Source organism: Aulonocara sp. 'chitande type north' Nkhata Bay, linkage group LG16 (genome assembly GCF_057382095.1).
Source record: "Aulonocara sp. 'chitande type north' Nkhata Bay isolate Kocher_YH1m ecotype deep benthic linkage group LG16, A_spYH_male_GT1.1, whole genome shotgun sequence".
In the NCBI taxonomy this organism is placed as follows: Eukaryota; Metazoa; Chordata; class Actinopteri; order Cichliformes; family Cichlidae; genus Aulonocara; species Aulonocara sp. 'chitande type north' Nkhata Bay.
In genome coordinates this window covers 28,921,229-28,941,196 of record NC_141359.1, presented here as the reverse complement: position 1 = coordinate 28,941,196, position 19,968 = coordinate 28,921,229, and the positions used below count along the sequence as shown (strand labels likewise).

Below are 19,968 nucleotides of genomic sequence, written 5' to 3'. Positions count from 1 at the left end.
AGAGTCCCAAGTGGATGGAAAGGCACAATTGTGTCTGTAATTTTGAACACTAAATGTGATTAGAAATGGGTTCTGCCACATCAGTGCACAATCAGAGTAACTACAGTAGCATAAGAGCTACCGAAAAAAATAAAACCCTTTCTGATTGAAAGTCCTTTGGTAACATTTTAAACTGAATTTCCAAAAAAAAAACAACAACTGTTTAGCAGAGGTGCTTTTTTATGTTAATTCTATTTTTTGCAATTTTATGTATTTATTTTGGGATGAGCGTAATCTAAAATTACAAAATTAAAGGGAAATTCAAAGCATCTTTTTTTTTACCACCCATCACTATAATGGCCATATCAGCCAACAAACAAACAAACCAGGAAAAATAAATGTTGAGCCTAATGGATCCAAATTGGACTGAATGTTGAGGTATATGCCTGACCTACATGTATTTGAGAAGAGCAGGCTGCCTCCTCAAAATGTAGGTTAATTTGTAAAGGTAATGTGATTCACGCTGTTGTTTGGAGACACGCTATCAATATATCTCTATATCTGTTATAGCCGTATATATTTAGCAATATTAAGCGATAGCAACATCAGGAAGAATGAACATGAGTAGCTTGAGAAATACCAAGGGAGGAGCCAGAGCAGCTACTGCAGATCGGGAAGGTAAAGGCTACAGTGGTCCCTGTGATCCCCAAACTGAGAGAGGAGCTCCAGTAGATTCCAGGAATAACATCCGAGATATCTCTCCAGGAGAGAGCTGTTCTAGGAACAGCAAAGATGGTGCACAGGGCATATCTGTGGTCTGACACATCAGACGTTTTCTTCACTCGCAGCTTTTACCTTTAACAACACTCTAAATTACTCCAAAGGGCCCAATCCCTAAAAGTGACGGTTGGGTCCGTAGCACTAGCTTACCACTATCAAAAAATTACATCAGCAACACAAAAAGCTGAAACAAAAGGTGCTTGTTCTTTGGAGTTTCTGTAGTAATTGCAAACGGCTGAAGGAAGCACTATCTTCATGTGGCTTGTGGTTAACCCTTTAAGACCTACCATAGAACCAAGTCCGCCAGAGCTTATATTATATTTTTACATGTTGTAGTGCCATTTTTGGAACCATTTCAAGTTAATATACATCAATACAACCATTATAGCCCAAATTTTAATAGTGAGTAATTAATTTAGTGCAATATGAGTTCGAAGCATCCCAGAAACGACACAGAAAGTCATAAAGTCAAACATAACTTTTAAAAACACCAGTATAGGCTCATAAGGCCCTGATAGTAAAAAACTACATTTCCGCAAAATGACGTCACTTCCGGTTTCGGGCAGGTCATGGCGGACATGCGATAGTTCGTGCTGATGGACGTAGGAAGTGTTACAAACAGCTGATCGGATCGGCAAAGCGTGTTTCTGGAATATTATGTTTTTGTTGCTGCAAGTGCTTTTTATGCAGTTTTTGCAAAGCTATATGTGGAAGGAAACTGTGACTTAGGACAAGCTGATGGCATAAGATGTAAGTACAACTCCTCCGGTTTCATGTGCAAAAACAATTATTGCACTAGCTTAAGTGGTTGCAGTGCTACCGGGACGTAAAAATAGTTACGCAAAACGGAGCATGCCCGCTCCGACCAGCTTTAAAGGGTTAATGTAGATTACAAGTAGCTTGTGACACCAGTATACAGAGAATCTAAGAGATTTTGTACCTAAAACCTAAAACTAACATCGTATATTTTTATGAGACTAATACAGAAAACAAAAACAGTGTTTATACTATTGATTTAGCCTGAATCAAATCATGACAAGCAATTGAAAAGCTGTTCAGTTTAACTTAAACTTATACTAGAAAGGAGACAAAAAATTAGTAAGTGAATTAAAAACGTGCAAAAATTTCTTATGCTTTCATTTACCATGAATATTGTTAGGCTAGCTGCTCCAAACTCAAAGTGATTTTGCTCTAATTAATCCTGTCTGAACTAGCATGCTCCAACTGTGATTAGAATATGTAGGCTAGGCATGCAGTAGAAATGTCCATTCAAATTTCATTCTGACATGCTCTGCTGCAAAGCTACAGTCAACACAGTATGTCTGGAGTGGCTAAATTGCATTGTCATATATATATATATATATATATATATATATATATATATATATCTTACAAACACTAATTCCAGTCTAAAGCATGATCGGCAGGTAATGATTATGTGATTCACCTCGTGCCCAACTTGCAATATCACAGTAAACCTCCCTCCATTCCCAAGCATATTCTTAAGTGTTATTTTTCATTCAGTTTCTTGGCCAAACAACTCTAAAAGAGCAACACAGTGAAAAAGAAAAAAATTATGTCAGGACAGCCTGTTTCTCTTACCCCAAATCCTCCCTTTCCACCTGGCTCTAACATGCATCTTGTGTCCCGATTTTGACTACAGTAGATTTGATTAAGCTGGATTACACCTAAATCTGATATTAAAATGCATCAGTGCCAAACACATTAAATTTCTCTTCTGCTAGACAACAGGCCGGAGATCTTGCATTACTCAGTGCTTTAAAGGTGACAGTAAATACCTTGGCATGAAAAGCCTGATTTTTGCATTGCACTCATTAGTTTCATTATTTATTTAAAATATTTTGTTCTTAATATACCACAGTATAGAGTCAAGTCATAAATTCCCTTGAGTTTCTAACCAATCAGCTCTACCCATCAACAATATTTTCTGACTAAAAAGATAAATGAACCATCTTCCCCGAAGGATACATCTTACGGGACCCGGGGGGGGGGGGGGGGGGGGGGGGGGGGGGGAATATAAATAGTTTGACTTTAAATCTGATAAACAACAAAGTGAAATTCAAGAGTATTAGGACTGGGCAGCCTGCCAGTCTTAGCTCCTCCACAGACGTTTTTATTCGGCTGATGTAGGAGAGAGGGGGCTGGCTGGTCGAGTCCAGCGTGCAGCGCTAATGGGACGTTGCTTTTCAAGACAGCTGTAAATGTGAATATGTGGCTACTGTGAGTCAGTTTCACACGGACCAAAAAAGAAATCACAGAAATGCTCAAAACTAATTGCTGTTCAAAATTATTCACAATATCATGCTTATAACCACGTAACAATCCCTGAGGTACAAACGCGCACTAACAAGGTCAACCTTGTATGAACATCCCATTGCACTTAAATTCTGTTTAGAGTTAAAGAGCTTAGGTAAAACAACAATGTTTTTTGTAAGAAGGCAGCAGCTGCGTTACCTAAGCTGGAAGAAATTTGAATGTGTGCTAAGCAGACAGACAAACACACATAGGGTCCCCTGTTTCACACTGCTAATCTAGGCCTTTGGTTTGAGGCACAATGTGTTACTTTCAAGTGCACCGTGACTAAAGTTAGTGGGCAGACAGCGCTGCCTGTGGCAAAACACAGAAATACCCTGCATCTCCCAGTGTGTGTGTGTGTGTGCGCGCATGTTCATAATTTAAAGTAAAAGCCTCTAAGCTTCATTGTCTCGCGCCCAGGTGCAGTCCAAAATCATTAGCATGTTTCATAGGATTTTGCTAGAGGTTTCCAAGGGACATTACCTCTTTAGAGTGCAAAATGTACTGCTACATGAGTCCCAATAGACCAAAAACACCTTTACACATTAAAACAAATGTTAAAAATCCCTCAGCTTACAAACACTCGAATAACATCACTGAATAGTGAAATGCATGGTCCTGAGGCTGTGTGACATAGAGATGGCACGATACCACTTTTTTATGTCCGATACCGATACCGATATCATAAATTTGGATATCTGCCGATACCGATATGAATCCGATATAGTGTTTTTTAATCAACAAAACTGTTTTTTAAAATATCTTGCTGCATTTTGCAAGTCTGCAAGTTCATACTCAAGTTTAAAACAACTACACTAAAGCTATTCTGTTATACCTGTATACAAAAAAAATATTTCATAGTTCAGCAATACTGATCAATCTAATAAACTTAGACCTACACCATCCTCCCTATTCTGGTATTTTAAAGAGTACTTAGCGTAAATATTAAGCAACCTAACTAATAGGGTTCCAACTCCCAGCAACAACAAAAAGAAATAAATAAAAAATAAGGAACCACCCCTCACGCGCCACCTCATGATGCTTAATCGACGTAATCAACCTTAATTTGATGCAGTGTGAAAAAAAAAATGCACAGAAATCAATTATTTTTCAAGAAATATTAAATAGATTCAACATCTTTCTTCAACAAAATTGCAGACTGCACAGATGGTACCTTCCCAAAGTAAAAAGTACTATAGCTTACTAGGGTATATATTAGACTTAATAGTCACTATATACAGTAATTGACTTCTATTCATTTTACATCAAATTAAAACTTTGGGTGTCAGATAATTATTTATTAAAAGCTCGACATTTTAAATGAGAATAAGAAAGAAAAGTATGTCTTTGTGCCCCCTTTTCCCTGTTCATGCCCTATCGGCCCCCCTGGCTAAACTTTGCTAGATCCGCCCCTGCACAGTTACCAGCGTCAGCTACGTAGAAAAAGATCCTGGTGTAGAAAGAAATATTAAATAAATTCTAACAACAGCTTATCAAGCTTAAACGTTCTGCTGTTGTTCAGCCGCTGGTTTCCTCTTTCTGGTGCAAAGTGGGCCAAAAACAAACAAGAGACACGGACTCGCGACAGAAAAGCCGATCAGCTGATCATTTAAGCAGTTTCACGATTGAAGTAGCAGCCGGAGAGCGAGAGGCAGTCGCTCGTTAAGCTTAACGTGGGAATGCTTTACAAACATTCAGAGATGGACTTACACACTTGCTTTACTTCTCTCGGGGATAACTTTGTCGGAGATGAAATGCCAGGTTGCTAGCGAAGCTCCACATGCTATCCAGACCACCGACAGGTCCGGCATGCCACAGCTGCTCTATCACGTGATGCATACTGCTCCGACTGCTAACGTTCTGAGGTGAGTTACGGCGTGTTGCAAGTTTTGCGAGGTGCTTTCGTGATATTTAATGGATCGGATTACATTTTTTATTTTTCTCCGATATCCGATCCAGTAATTTAGGTCAGTATCGGACCGATACCGATACGTAATATCGGATCGGTCCATCTCTAGTGTGACACCTTTCAAAAGAGCAGACAGTTAGTAATACATAAACTTTACTGAAGAACAATGCTTTTTTCGTCTTGGTCGTGGAACACTCGCCAGCTCTTTAACCTCTTAAGTATACTTGAGGGTGTGTGGGAATTTGCCAAGCAACTCTACAAGTATTTTGTAGACTTAAAAGTATTTAACTATATCCCTCGGGGTGTCCTCTGGTGGATTTCTCTGAAGTATGAAGCATCATGCCCATTGTTACAATCGCTCACAGTCAGAGCCTGGTCTGCATTGCCGGCAACAAGTCAAACTTGTTTATGGCAGAGTTTCTAGACGCAACCAAAATTCCTAGGATGCACTTTTTTGGTGGCCTTAGACTCACGTTTGCTTTTTACAGATGATTTGGTAATCAGTCGGGTTGATCTACTACATTCCCACCCTCACCTTTGCCCACCAATGGCACGTAGTAACCAAATAAATTAGACTGCAGATACAAGCAGCAGAAACAAGCTTCCTGTGAAGTGGTCTGGGCTCTCCCTTTAGAGGTAGGATGAGGAGCTCAGTCATCCAGGAGGGACTTAGAGTAGGGCCACTGCTTCTTTGCATTGAAAGAAGCCTGTTGAGGTGGTTTGGGCATTCGGCCAGGATGCCTCTGGGTGCCTCCTAGGTGAGGTGTTTGGGCATATCTAACCAAGAGGAGAATCTGGAGCAGACCCATGAAACGCCTGGGAGATTATGTCTCTCAGCCAGAATTGGAACATTTTAATGTCCCCCCAGAAGAGCTGGAGGCAGTGGCCAGGGAGAGAAAGATCTGGACATATCTGCTCAGACTGCTCCCCTCAGAATCTGTACCCAGTAAGTCGTAGAAAATGGATGGACTGACCTATAATATACTGTCATTTATGGAAACCTGTTTCTTCAGTAGAATTGTTTCAGTGTTTTAAAAAATGGATTAACAACCAGAATGTGTTATCTACATTTAGGGTGCTTTTTGTGTAACAGGAATTTTGCTTTTATAAAGAAGGCATGAAAAAGATTGCTCACCACAGCCCCATAAAAAACTGCTTTTTAAACGGCCAATTACATTATATATCTATATATAAAATCTGAGGGCATAAAGTAATTCTACAATAATGTGCAAAAATCTTGAGCCACTCATCATTTCTTTATATTTTTATAGGAAAATTGGAAAAATATACAGTGATTTATTGAGATTTATTGAAAACCTGAACTCTTGTAGGCAATCCTTGACTGATATTGTTCCATTTATATAGATGGATGGAGGATCCCCAACACCACAGACTAAATAACCACAGCCCCACCCCACAACAGACCCTCCACTGTGTTTTACAGATGTTGCACATCCTCACTGTTGTACCTCTGTCTCCTGACCTCCTCTGTTCATACTGATGACAATTTGAACCAAAGATTTCGGATTTATGCCTCAGCCATTTCTTCCCGTTTCTTTTCTTTACAAATGGCTTCTTAAAAGCCATTCTCCCACTAAGACCATTTTTGATGAGTCTTCAGCAAACAGTAGATGGATCAACTGAAGTGCCAACTGCTTTTTTCTTAAGCACAAGACTTTGAAATATTGTTCACATGCTGTAGAAAATGTTTTAGGCCTGCCACATCTTCTTTTTACATCCATTTGTCCAGTTTCCTGATATTTTTTAAGGACATAGTACACATGATGCCAAGACATGACAAGTTTTCAGCAAATAGCTCTTAAGGAATTATCCCGTTGGTCACATTGAGCAAAAATACAAATTTAAGCCTGTCCAACTATGTTTTGCCATTTTTCGTTAGATTCAACTGAAGAAACTATGTGTTTATGTGACAGGCGTCTAGTAAAAAAGTAAGTGTTAAGTGGCTTAACAAACAAACAAACAAATCCTCTGAGAATTAGGTACAGGGACTGCACGGAAAATGAGTGAAAAAGCAGCCAATGTCAAAAAGCCTGAAGAACAGTTTTTTTAAATGTGTCCTTGGAAGCAAAATATAAAGTAATGAAGGGTGGCTCAAGACTTTTGCGCAGTGCTCTACATTGAGATTGTGAAATAAAACACTTTGCCACTCGTGACACCTTGAAACACCCTAAGGGACCTGGACTTGTCTAGCCAAGTCCCCAGTTAGAGAATCACCTCCACAGCCTATGTATTATGAGCTGTCTCCCATTTCTCATAACAGACAAATGTACACACGCTGGGAAGGATGCCAAAGGGCATTTGGACAGAGATGTTTAAAGCTCCTGCCTCACATACTAATGAGAATCCATTACTGTCTCATTCAAATAGTCTCAAACACACACACACATACGCATACACAATCAGCACATTCTCATTCAGTGCATAAGCATCTGGCTACAGACACCCCCTTGTCCCCTATGCTTCAGTGCCTGCCAATTACAAAAGAAGTAATCAATTCCACCACGGCTCCGTCCCAGGAAATCGACTTCAATGACACCGGCTACATGGCCGCTGTCTCTGTACCTGACAGCCACTTACACACAAGCAGGGACCCAGTCAACCAGCCTTCTGTTGCTCTTCAGTGCAAGGCCAAGCAAGATAAACCAGATCCCCCTTCCCAACTGGAAGCATTAGCTCTAAATACTGTACCATATTTCATGGTCATCATGAATGACAATTTAGTATGTCTAAAGAAGTGTTTTACCCATTGGAATCTGACAAAAAGGACATTTTCGCCTGCACACACGCTTATTGCTTTGCAACTGAAGGCCGGCCGTTTGCAGGCAATCCAGGGTCTGGTTGCCTAGGTAACCCTCTAATGTATTTACTGCCAGATCATAAGTCAAACAGCAAAATTCTTCATTCGCATTGTTATGACTTGTTTCAATTGCTTGCCTGGAATTACTGGCCCATTTCCCGTCACCAGCAGTTATTTAGTGGAATGTCATTTACTTTCTATGGTGTCTCGTTGTGGCATCGTTTCATGCATGCGCACGGTTTTAATATTAGTTTTCATGTGCTACATGTCCATGTCCTCTACAAAGTGTTCACGATTTACCTTAGAAGCATCTCAAGAACAAATGAAGAAACACAGGATAAACCTGTAAATGTATTTTTTATACAAATCCTATAAAGTTTGTTGTTGACAGGACAAACAGCGTACAGCTTTTTTCTGCTAGCTCAAGGTCCCAAAAGCTTAAAACTCACAGTAAGTGCAGTAAATAAGCATGAACGTATCGTCAATGGTCAGGTATTGGAAAAACTGGAAACATTTGAACATACAGTATCATTACACAGTGTAATGGTGTAGCTAACCCAAAGTGTTTTTAATAGCTTTGGACAAATGTGGCACTACCACACACGTTCTGGATCCAAAAACAAGTAAAATGACTACATTGTTTTAGTTTTTAAGAAGATTTTTTTTAATAAAAAATATTAAAAAACTGTACATTTATAAAGGAAAACATAAGAAGCTCTAGTATGCCTCAAATATTACAGACACTATCTAAAACCTGATTTTGCAAGCGTACCAATCTTGGAACACCTCTTTAATAAAACAGCAACTGACGCACCTTACGAGGTGGTAAAATCTCAAGGCTATTTCGTACAGTCTTCTTAGTCACGGCACTATAGTGGAATTTACGGTGATGTGAAGGTCAGCCGAATCAATTTCTCAACATGGGATTTAAAAAGAGAACCCTGTAAGCTGTTGTCGATGAAGTGATATATCTCTACTATTATTTGTCTCTTCCCATTTTCATCACCACCTCTGTGTTTCCCATCTTCTTCCACCTCCTGATTCTTTTTTCCTATTTTATTTAGAAAAAAAAGCTGGTACAGCTAATGATTTAGCACTTTTTATCATTATCTTCACATCCTTTTGCATCATTTTCCTCCTCATGTTCATTACAGTGGATCTACAACACTCCTGACACTGTATGTATGTGCGGTTGTGTGTGTTCAGGTTTACCTGCAACTGTGAAATCATGTGTGTATGTTTGGTAAAGACTGGAAAAAAGCCTACGGGGCAGACTACAGCAGCTCTTTCCTTTATCTTCAAACAGCGGCTTGCTAAAACAACAACATTTGTGCGTACGCATGTGTGTGTCTGCCTGCGTGTGCATGCGTTTAATGTTTGCAATGTTACCTTTGGCCTCTTTGTAGTGTTCACAGATCCTTCTGACAGCTGCAAGACCCTCCTGCTCATCTCTCCCACCTCAAAGAGAAGGAAACACACACAAACACACACAAATGAATACAATATATGACGAGACCTTGGAGGCTTTTTATAAAAAAATACAGGTTTCCTTTTTTTTGTCAGTCTTTCATCTTATAAAAACACATTTCCAAGAAAGGTTCTTCGAATGAAAGAACACTCAGTGCAAAAATTTAGCCCTTCAGAAATTAGGAAAATTAACAAGGCTTCTGATTCAATACATCTACTTTTTCAGTAAAGACTTTAAATGCAAGCCTGTAAAGAAAGTATAATATTATTAAAAGCATGAGTTATTATGAAAGTACCATCTAACTTCAAACAAGCTATATGAGGACACTTCACCAAAGAGATTTTAGCCAAAGAAAAACTACCTTAAAAAATGTGATTTTTCTTTGGCTAAAATCTTTTAATGCTTGCAAAGTCAAACAGCAACATTCTGAATATGAAATCAGTCAAAAGATACTTTTTTGCACCATCACTGGATCCAGGCAGCATAGCCAGACAGGAAAGTGGGGAGCACACTTTTATAATAATAAGTATTTTGATCCCAAAAATATCAGAAGAAATATCAGAGTGCCGCATATTTTAAAAAGCTATTTGGTAGAAGCAAAATAAATGGGTAAAATATGGTGCTTAAGGAATTTATTAGACCACAATCCAATATAATGTTTATACCACAGCTGCCCCAAAGTTTCTACAACGTTTCTGCAATGATTTATCAACCAGGATGCACAAGCTCCTCATTCTTGTTATTCAGGAATTTTCCAATTCAGTGTTTTACAAAAAATAGCAGAAAATATAGTGATGCATATTATTAATTTTTGCTTAAGATGCCAAATTACAGTAATTTACTTGCATTCCTGAACACCAAAATTTGTTTTAGTATATGAATGCTATGCTTGACTAATTTCTGACTTGTCAGAGAATTCCAGTCTGCCTCAAATTTAAGCAAAAAATGAAAACTGGGTTTGTTATTTGCCTGATAAACAATCACGTCATTTTGTGTTCTGAATATTTCTTTCTTTGAAAAAATTTGTGTTTTCTTGTTCTATGACAGCTGGTCTAATAAATTTGTTAAGCATCCTACCTGTTTTATTATACTTAGTGGGGGAAAATGAGATTCATACAGTGCTCAGTGACAACTGAAAATGGCGTGTAATACCATCTACAACATCAGATCTGAGTTATAAACTCATAAACACAAGACCTTTAAACACACTGATCCACAGCTCTCTATTTTGGTTCCATATTGAATGCACTGTTCAGATTAATTTACATGCTCCAGCAGCACAAGACAAAATATGCAGAGAGCTACATATCATGTGCTGCCTTCTAAGATCATTGTAATAAATATATTATCCCCATATGAACAATATCATTTTAATACACCAGTTCTCACAGTGAAAAAGTCCATGATATGCTCCTATCATAGTTGAAGTCATTTTCCTTTCACAGTGCAACAGGAGCAAGGGGCTGTAACAGCTCTTTCATAAAAATAATCTACCACACACCCTATGCCGAACGTAGGGTAAATTAAGGAACTTAATGTCCTGTCATTTAGCTCAATTCAATTTCCACAGTGTTAAAAAGATGACTGTTGCTATCGTTAGATGTAGCCGGATGACTAGACACGCACAAACTTGTACACACAAATAGCCTATTTGCACACGCTCATTTCCGCTTTGCTCACACACATAGACACACTTATCTTGGATTATCACATAGACCTTTTCAAGGGCACAGCATCATTTACCCTGATGCACCGCTGTTCAGGCAGGGCTGAAGGATGCAGCTTCTCTGAGTGACGTGCCACAAACACTCACATTCAGGACAGGAACAGCCTGATCTCACACAAACAGATTTTTTTTTTCCAAACGCACTAGTGCCCCTCTAGCAGGCTTCTCTGCCCATTTGCCAACACTCACTAAAAACGCTGCATATAATTGAATACACATCTCTTCACAACTGCTTCTGGACAAAGCTCTTCTTTAAAATAGCTACTGATTAAAAGACGTGCCCCAAGGAAATAGTTTGCCTACTAAATATTTTGGGATGAGAGTTGAAAAAGTAACCTAATTAATTCACAGACATATTCTTGCTGCAACTCAACAAATGGATAAACTGAGCAAGACCTGGAATAATAGTTAACCGTAAACTGCCAACTACTGACAATCTCATGCATGCATGGGGACCTGTTGTGCTTTCCCCATAAACATTATAAAAGATGGACATAGAGTCTGGGTCTGAAAACTGAAACCAATGTGGAAGTGCTTTAAATCTGTAATTTATTTAATGGCCTCCAAGGAGCAACACCTGTGGTTATACAGACTTGTCATCCTATAGAACTCTATAGAAAAACAGCTTTCTGACACAAGCTTTTCTGCTGAGTTTATGGGCTCAGTCACTCAATTTGGGTCAAACTTAATAAAAATTATGGTCCATTTTGTAAATCTCAGAGACACTGTGGAGGACAATCTGGATAGCAACAAGTTTGATGAAATTCTAACCAATACTCTTTTTTTGAATTGGGAATGGATGTACAGACGCTTAATCACAGCATAAACTAAAAATACTTGTTAGTCAAAGCTCTGTCACGGCACGGTGCGCCGGTGTGTTAGAGCAGTGCCCAAGAGCAGACACAGGCAAGGAGACGTAACATGACTTTAACAAAAGGTGAGCCTTTATTATGGCTGAACAGAGGGCAAAACAAAAGCTAAGACGAGTGCTGGCAAGACAACTGACTGTGAAAACCTATGACACTGAACACTATACAAGACTATGAAACTGTGATAAAGCTATGAAACTTCGAAAACTAATTCTATGACTGTGACTATGAGAACGGTGACGACTATGACGAGCCATAACTGGGAAGGTTACACAGACGACGCGACAAAGACTGACTGAAACACAGAGACTAAATACCCACAGGGATGATTAGGGGAAGTGGAAACACATGAGGGAGAACAGCTGACACACATGAACCTAATGACAGGACAGGGGAAGTGAAACTAAATACAATAAGCAAGGAACACCGGACTCTTTCAAAGTAAAACAGGAAACATGGAGACTTGGACATGATGCAAACCTGATAACAAGAACCACACAGACATGAAGCATGACAGGTAGACACACGAACCAGGGACGCTTAGTACAGGGGAGATGACATAAACAACTAAGAAACAAAGGACTAAACAGCAACCTAGAAATTAACTAGATGAGTTAAACTAGAACACGAATGAATACAAAAGAAACATAAAAACTCAAACACTGGGTCACACGACCCAGTACTGTGACAAGCTCAGGCTTTATGCTGCTTTAAATGCTCAGTTTCCAAGTTTTCCTTTCTTCTGCTCTTGGATCTGTATGATGATACAGAGAAGGATTAACCTTAATATGTCACCTCAGGCAGACAGCTCTGGATTTAAGCGGCAATTCAAGTGGCTCCATTCACCTGCCATTCAAACCTTCTGTTAGTGAGTAACAGCCAATCACAAAAGGATTTCTCACTTAAAGGTAGGATAGGTGTCAATAAAATGAGAGACGGTAAAATGGCTCACAGTACAGAGGCTGCATCTAATCCTGGTATACGAAACTGTTATTCTGAGCTGCAGTTCAGACAAATTAGTAGTTGGGAATGAGCGTACTTGGGGAGACAGAGTAAAATATTTTATTTGTTTAACCTGCAAATTGATTTGTGCATCATGTGCTACGTATGAGCCAGATTTTGTCTTTGTTGCCGGCACAGTGGTATCAAAACCTTCAGTCTGCTTTAATCAGTTATTCTATTCGATATACAGTGGGGCAAAAAAGTATTTAGTCAGCCACCGATTGTGCAAGTTCCCCCACCTAAAATGATGACAGAGGTCAGTAATTTGCACCAGAGGTACACTTCAACTGTGAGAAACAGAATGTGAAAAAAAAAATCCATGAATCCACATGGTAGGATTTGTAAAGAATTTATTCGTGAATCAGGGTGGAAAATAAGTATTTGGTCAATAACAAAAATACAACTCAATACTTTGTAACATAACCTTTGTTGGCAATAGCAGAGGTCAAACGTTTACTATAGGTCTTTACCAGGTTTGCACACACAGTAGCTGGTATTTTGGCCCATTCCTCCATGCAGATCTTCTCGAGAGCAGTGATGTTTTGGGGCTGTCGCCGAGCAACACGGACTTTCAACTCCCGCCACAGATTTTCTATGGGGTTGAGGTCTGGAGACTGGCTAGGCCACTCCAGGACTTTCAAATGCTTCTTACGGAGCCACTCCTTTGTTGCCCGGGCGGTGTGTTTTGGATTATTGTCATGTTGGAAGACCCAGCCTCGTTTCATCTTCAAAGTTCTCACTGATGGAAGGAGGTTTTGGCTCAAAATCTCACGATACATGGCCCCATTCATTCTGTCCTTAACACGGATCAGTCGTCCTGTCCCCTTGGCAGAAAAACAGCCCCATAGCATGATGTTTCCACCCCCATGCTTCACAGTAGGTATGGTGTTCTTGGGATGCAACTCAGTATTCTTCTTCCTCCAAACACGACGAGTTGAGTTTATACCAAAAAGTTCTACTTTGGTTTCATCTGACCACATGACATTCTCCCAATCCTCTGCTGTATCATCCATGTGCTCTCTGGCAAACTTCAGACGGGCCTGGACATGCACTGGCTTCAGCAGCGGAACACGTCTGGCACTGCGGGATTTGATTCCCTGCCGTTGTAGTGTGTTACTGATGGTGACCTTTGTTACTTTGGTCCCAGCTCTCTGCAGGTCATTCACCAGGTCCCCCCGTGTGGTTCTGGGATCTTTGCTCACCGTTCTCATGATCATTTTGACCCCACGGGATGAGATCTTGCGTGGAGCCCCAGATCGAGGGAGATTATCAGTGGTCTTGTATGTCTTCCATTTTCTGATGATTGCTCCCACAGTTGATTTTTTCACACCAAGCTGCTTGCCTATTGTAGATTCACTCTTCCCAGTCTGGTGCAGGTCTACAATACTTTTCCTGGTGTCCTTCGAAAGCTCTTTGGTCTTGGCCATGGCGGAGTTTGGAGTCTGACTGTTTGAGGCTGTGGACAGGTGTCTTTTATACAGATGATGAGTTCAAACAGGTGCCATTCATACAGGTAACGAGTGGGGGACAGAAAAGCTTCTTACAGAAGACGTTACAGGTCTGTGAGAGCCAGAGATTTTCCTTGTTTGAGGTGACCAAATACTTATTTTCCACCCTGATTTACGAATAAATTCTTTACAAATCCTACCATGTGAATTCATGGATTTTTTTTTTTCACATTCTGTCTCTCACAGTTGAAGTGTACCTCTGGTGCAAATTACTGACCTCTGTCATCATTTTAGGTGGGGGAACTTGCACAATCGGTGGCTGACTAAATACTTTTTTGCCCCACTGTATTTCGCTATAAGTCATCCGTTTCAACCACCTCCTCCAACTATAAAGAAATTATAAAAACCTTTCCAAGAAGCAAAGTCTTCCATGGCAAAGATTAATTTAAATTTCATTATCTTATCTTAAAAAATGCTCTGGACCGCATCATTTTAATCCAATACCTAGTGAAATGTATTTTAAGCACAAGTGCATGCTTTTAATACCCAACTCCGGTGTTTGACAGTTCAAAGGCTTAAGCCATTAACTGTCTTCACACAGATACTATGCTACCACTCCACCTGAAATATGCATCCACTACATAACTAGAGAGGGATCCACTTTACCATAAATACTCTCACTTCATGAATTACCTCAAAGAATTGGCATATTTGAAATGGAGATACACTCAGTCATCAGCTGTGGGATCAACTTCGGTACACATAGGATTGTCTGGAACTACAACAGACACTTATCCGAGTTCTGGTATGATTGATTTTGTGAGTGTAATCCCACACACATGGCGCTCACATCTAATTTATGTTCTGCTCAAACCGTCTCCAAGGATACTCTGACATTGACGTTGCGCTATACACTCTGAATGAATAAAGCAGAGTTTTCTTCAAAGTTTTTAAACTCGTGGACAGAATAGAAAATGTAGTCTCACCCTAGAAGATTTTGCTGTTCTGTGCATGGCATCTCCAATGTGCTTAACTTCGGCACCTAATATAGGTTTTAAATGTAAAAAAGAAAGAAAAAAGCACCAATTCAACTAAATAATTTCATGATTTATGACCAGTCTTTGAAGAGTGAGTTGAAATCGAACCCCATAACATTCTGTCAAGACATTCCCACACTGCTTCAATAATGTTGAGGTCCAGGCTCTGGATTCCAAACCATGACTTATAGTGTTCCATTGTATTTATGCAGATATCTGTTTCCCACATTGATAGTCTGTTTGCAATCATAATTATGATGAAAAATAAAGCAGCTGCTAATCTGACTATTTCCAGATGGTACTGCATGGTTGATCGAAGTCTTTCCTATATTTATAATTAGATAGATTTTAAAAAGATCTCGAACACCACGGCTGAAATGCAGCCTTAAACCATAACAGCATCTCCACTGTGTTTTACCGATAACTGTAGACATTGACAGTTGGACATCCCTCCTGACCTCCTTCATATGTACTGATGACAATTTAAATCAGAAAATGTAAAATATAGATTTAATACTCCATAAAACTCACTTATTGTTTTTTTGGTCCTGTAGTTTTTGTGTAATTTAGTATACGTCAGCCTTTTCTCCCTGTTTCCCTGCTTCTTGACAGCCATCCTTCCACGAGACCATTTCTGATGAGGCTTCAGCAAAGAGTAGATGAACTGAACGTTGGGTTACTTAACGTAATCCCTGGTTCTTTGATAACAGAGTGAGGTGTTTCACTATGGGAATCGCCTCGGCGTGACCAACTACGGAAGCTCCAATGACACCACGTCTGTCTATGACAGACCTGTCGAGCCGTGCTCAGGGCTCCGCCCCCTCGTACGCCGAGGCGATTCCCATAGTGAAACACCGAGCGAAGTTAGAAAAAGAACTAATCTCTCAGTTCCTGTTTCAGGTCTTGAGACATGATTTTAAGAAACAGTTTATCTGCTTTAAATACCTTTTAAGGACTGCCATTTTTTCCATCTGTCCTCAACTTGCGCAGTTTACACATTTTATTTAAGAACACAGTGAAGTCCATGCCAAAATATGCCAAGTTTTTGGCTAAAGATTTTTTGCGAATTGCCTTGTTGCAAAAATACTGTTTTATGCTTGTGAAACAATTATCTTTGGCATTTTTTCATGATTTCAATTAAAGAAATGAGAATGGCTGCTACTAACAAAGTGCCTAAAAGTACTATTTAAAATTGTTCTGTTAAGTACAGACAGAACACTATTTCATCACTTGAGTTAGCTGCCTTTCTTGTGCTCCATAGTCAGAAAAACTCTGAACTAGTGCAAACGTCTTCAGACGTCACGGTATGATTTTTTTTTTAAAAAGAATGCTTGGACACTGCCAAGATAATGGAGAGGTTTTTGACGGGGCTCCCACACAAACGCAAAGCAGAAGATGAAGCATCACCAAATTTGTTTCCAAACCAGCTTCCTTCCAAGCCAAAGACTAGAAAATATGGTGAAGCATATCTTCCCTTTGGCTTCACCTGCACAAGTGCCAAGGTAGGTCTCCCCTGCAGAATTTGTTTTCCTTGCGTCGGGAGCACGCGCGATGTGAAATGTTGCGTGACGAACTCTGTATTCCTCGTCTACATGTGAACGCAAAAACAGAGTTTTCGAAAATCTCCAACCTGACAGGAGTTTTTAAAAATCTCTGATTTCAGTTATTCATGCCGTTTACGCGTGGACGAAAGGCCCAAACGCATAGAAAAACCTGCTAAAAGCTGGGGGAATCAAAAATACTCGTGTAGGTGTGGACGTAGCATAAAAGAGTTAATAGCCTGATCTATTGCTGCCCGTAACTTATTGCAGTTTTCTCGTATTTGTTTAATTGTTTACAAAAGGTTTGAGGTTTGAAATGTGTGTGTAGTTGGAGGATGCGTTTGTGTGTGTGTATGTGTGTGTGTCTGGTGGGGGGGGGGGGGGGGGGGGGGGTTTCTTCTAAAACAAAGGGAGGCCTAGCGAAAAAATTTGGGAATCACTGCTCTAGCAAGTGGTTCTAGGCAGGTAGAGCAGGAGTGGCATGGGACATGTGGCACATGAAATGAAAAAAAGAGACATGCCACATGATAGAAAACCTGGAATTGATTACTTATATAGAGTACACATAAATACACAGACTTCTAAATTGCTATTATCTCACAGCCTTTATCTGTATTTTCCCCCAAACCTTTGATGGTAGCTAAAATTAGAACAACGCACATCATTTGTTATGTTAAACTATATTCAGTTAAACAAACTACTTCTGGAATTACATTCTTTTGCATATTTTGCCTTGCCTACACGTTCAAATTCACTTTTGTGTTTTTTGCATGAAATACATTTTTACATAGAACATTTAAAGAAGCTGTAACGTGAAGCATTTCATTTTTTAACATTTGGTTTTACTGCATTTACCTTCCCACGATAAATATAGCTAAATGAATAATGGAACAATAGCAGACCTTGTTTATGCAAAAAGGCCTGTCATAATCCTTGAATTTGCATTTTAACACCCAATTTGATAACAGCCCTTTAATCCCAGTGAAGCTCTGAAAGTCTTTAAATCTCCTCACAGTGAAGAATCACACACATTTCCTAATGATGAAAACAAACTGTTTTGAAGCTATTCCAACCCTTAGCATGAATCAATGAGGTGTCAAGAGGGTTTCTGACAACAGTACGCTTTTAGGTAGACAAACAGAGGATGCCTTGGGTATTATACAGCTGTGGTTTGATCAGTCTATAATAGATTTTATGTTATCATGGACACCTCATCATTCAGCTTCACTGGTGCTTTGGGATAATGGTGAAGACAGAACACTGACCATAATGTCTGTCCTTCTGTTTTCAGACCAAAGGTTAAGCAAAGTTTCATTTGAGAACAACAAACTTCTAACTGGGCTCAAATACTAAGATATTCTCAGAACGTACCCAGACTTTCTGTAAATTTGCTTATTTTTCTTAGTCTCCTACTTTTCACTATAAAAATTAAGTTAAATGACACAGCTGACAATTGGCTAGTTCTCCTTTTCTGATTTTCTGTGGAATGAAGAAAATCCAGTCTGTGAGAGATTATTAGCCAGGAGGCTTTTGCAACACAATGCGAGACAGATTTTTTGTGGAAACTTAAATCGTCTTGATGCATTCTCAATCATCCAGGAAAGTAAATCCCCAAAAGTTGATTCTGTTCCAGATGAACAGAATCAACTTTTGGAGATGGAAACTTAAATATTTTCAACTTACACACATGCATATTTGCCTCTAATTGATTCATGTGCAACAGCCATGTATGCAATCTCAGTATGTATATGCAGTTTGTGGTCCACAGTAGAATATGTTATGCTGAAATCAATATGTGGTACTTGCTAAAAGTCAATATAATCCTTTGCTATCACTGCGGTGCCTTGTTCAGAATTTGCCAGGATTAACAGAGACTCAACTAAAAAATACTGACATTTCCTCCTCTACACCAGTCATTTTCAAACTATTTTTTGTTGCCCAAAGTACACCAAAGGGCAAACCAAACTTTCAAAGTGCTCTTGTAGTCATATCTGTCATCGGTTCTTCTTTTGATTGGAATGCAAGGTGACGACACTTTGACAGCTCATTTGCAGCAGCTGGACCTAGTATGTGTATCATCCCATCCATTAGCATACCTTACCTCAATCTAACAAATGGTGAGTCCATTTGGATTCACTGCTCTAGACTTTTACGTTCACCCTACATTTGTGCTGCACAGCAATTTAAAAACTAATTAAAGTCTGTTTAGCGGTGACTACAGTATTCTCACCATCTTATGTGGTTAGACAGGGTTATCGTGCCAGCACTTTTCCACCTGCAGACGGACCTATCCAGTTTGTTGTTGCACACAGCTACACACCCTACACACAATGTACTTTTTGTGTAATTGTGTGATATGTAAACTAAAAGCACTTATCAAAGGAACTGATATTGGTGCATGTTTTAACAGATATTAACAGAGGTTAATACATTGGGTATTTGTTCCTGCATTGTAATAGAGATTCTGGAAAGCTGAGGCATATGTAATGTGACATACAGTATTCCAAGTTTTGGGCCTGACAAAGTTCATAAAGTGTAAAGAAGAAAATAATTTTCAAAATGAAAAAAATCAAGGACCAACAGAGAAAGCGATCAGAATTTTTAAAGGAGTGTGAATCTTTTGAAACATCATTTTTTTTGTCTTACTTTCTCCAGTATTAGGCCACATCTCTTATAGCTATTTGTGCAGTTAATGTTTATGTATGTGAACAAGCCAGCCTATAGGGAAATCATGTGTGTTTGTGCTGTTTGCATATCAGTGTTGACGTGCTTCATACAGTACCTATGATAACATGTGCCCCGAGTCTGACCAAGTGGCGAGCTACTTCATAACCAATTCCCCTGCCTCCTCCTGTCACTATGGCAACGTTGCCATCTTGTCTGGGCATCACTGGCAGAAGCAGAAGAGGAGACAAAGATATCAAAGAGAAAGTCACTTGATAAGGAAGCTTCTTCAGGACAGGTTGATGTTTCTATAGATGACAACTCAGTAAAAAACACATGGGCTTTTTGTAGAATTTTTTTCTTTTTATTTCCATTGTACTGAATAACAAGTTTTCTTTACTTTCTTTCATT

At 39.4% G+C, this 19,968-nt stretch overlaps 1 protein-coding gene across 3 annotated transcripts in view; it reads right to left on the bottom strand.

Annotated features, from left to right (window-relative positions):
- Positions 1–19,968, bottom strand: part of LOC147311773 (polyprenol dehydrogenase) — a 57,738-nt gene that overhangs the window by 17,021 nt on the left and 20,749 nt on the right. For all 3 annotated transcript variants that reach the window (XM_086266239.1, XM_086266238.1, XM_086266237.1), the window contains exons 2-3: positions 19,676–19,783; positions 9,192–9,260 (exon numbers count right to left, since the gene is read on the bottom strand). In XM_086266239.1, coding sequence (XP_086122365.1) covers positions 9,192–9,260; positions 19,676–19,781 — 175 coding nt within the window. In that variant the 5' untranslated portion in view covers positions 19,782–19,783. The remainder of the gene's footprint in view (positions 1–9,191; positions 9,261–19,675; positions 19,784–19,968) is intronic.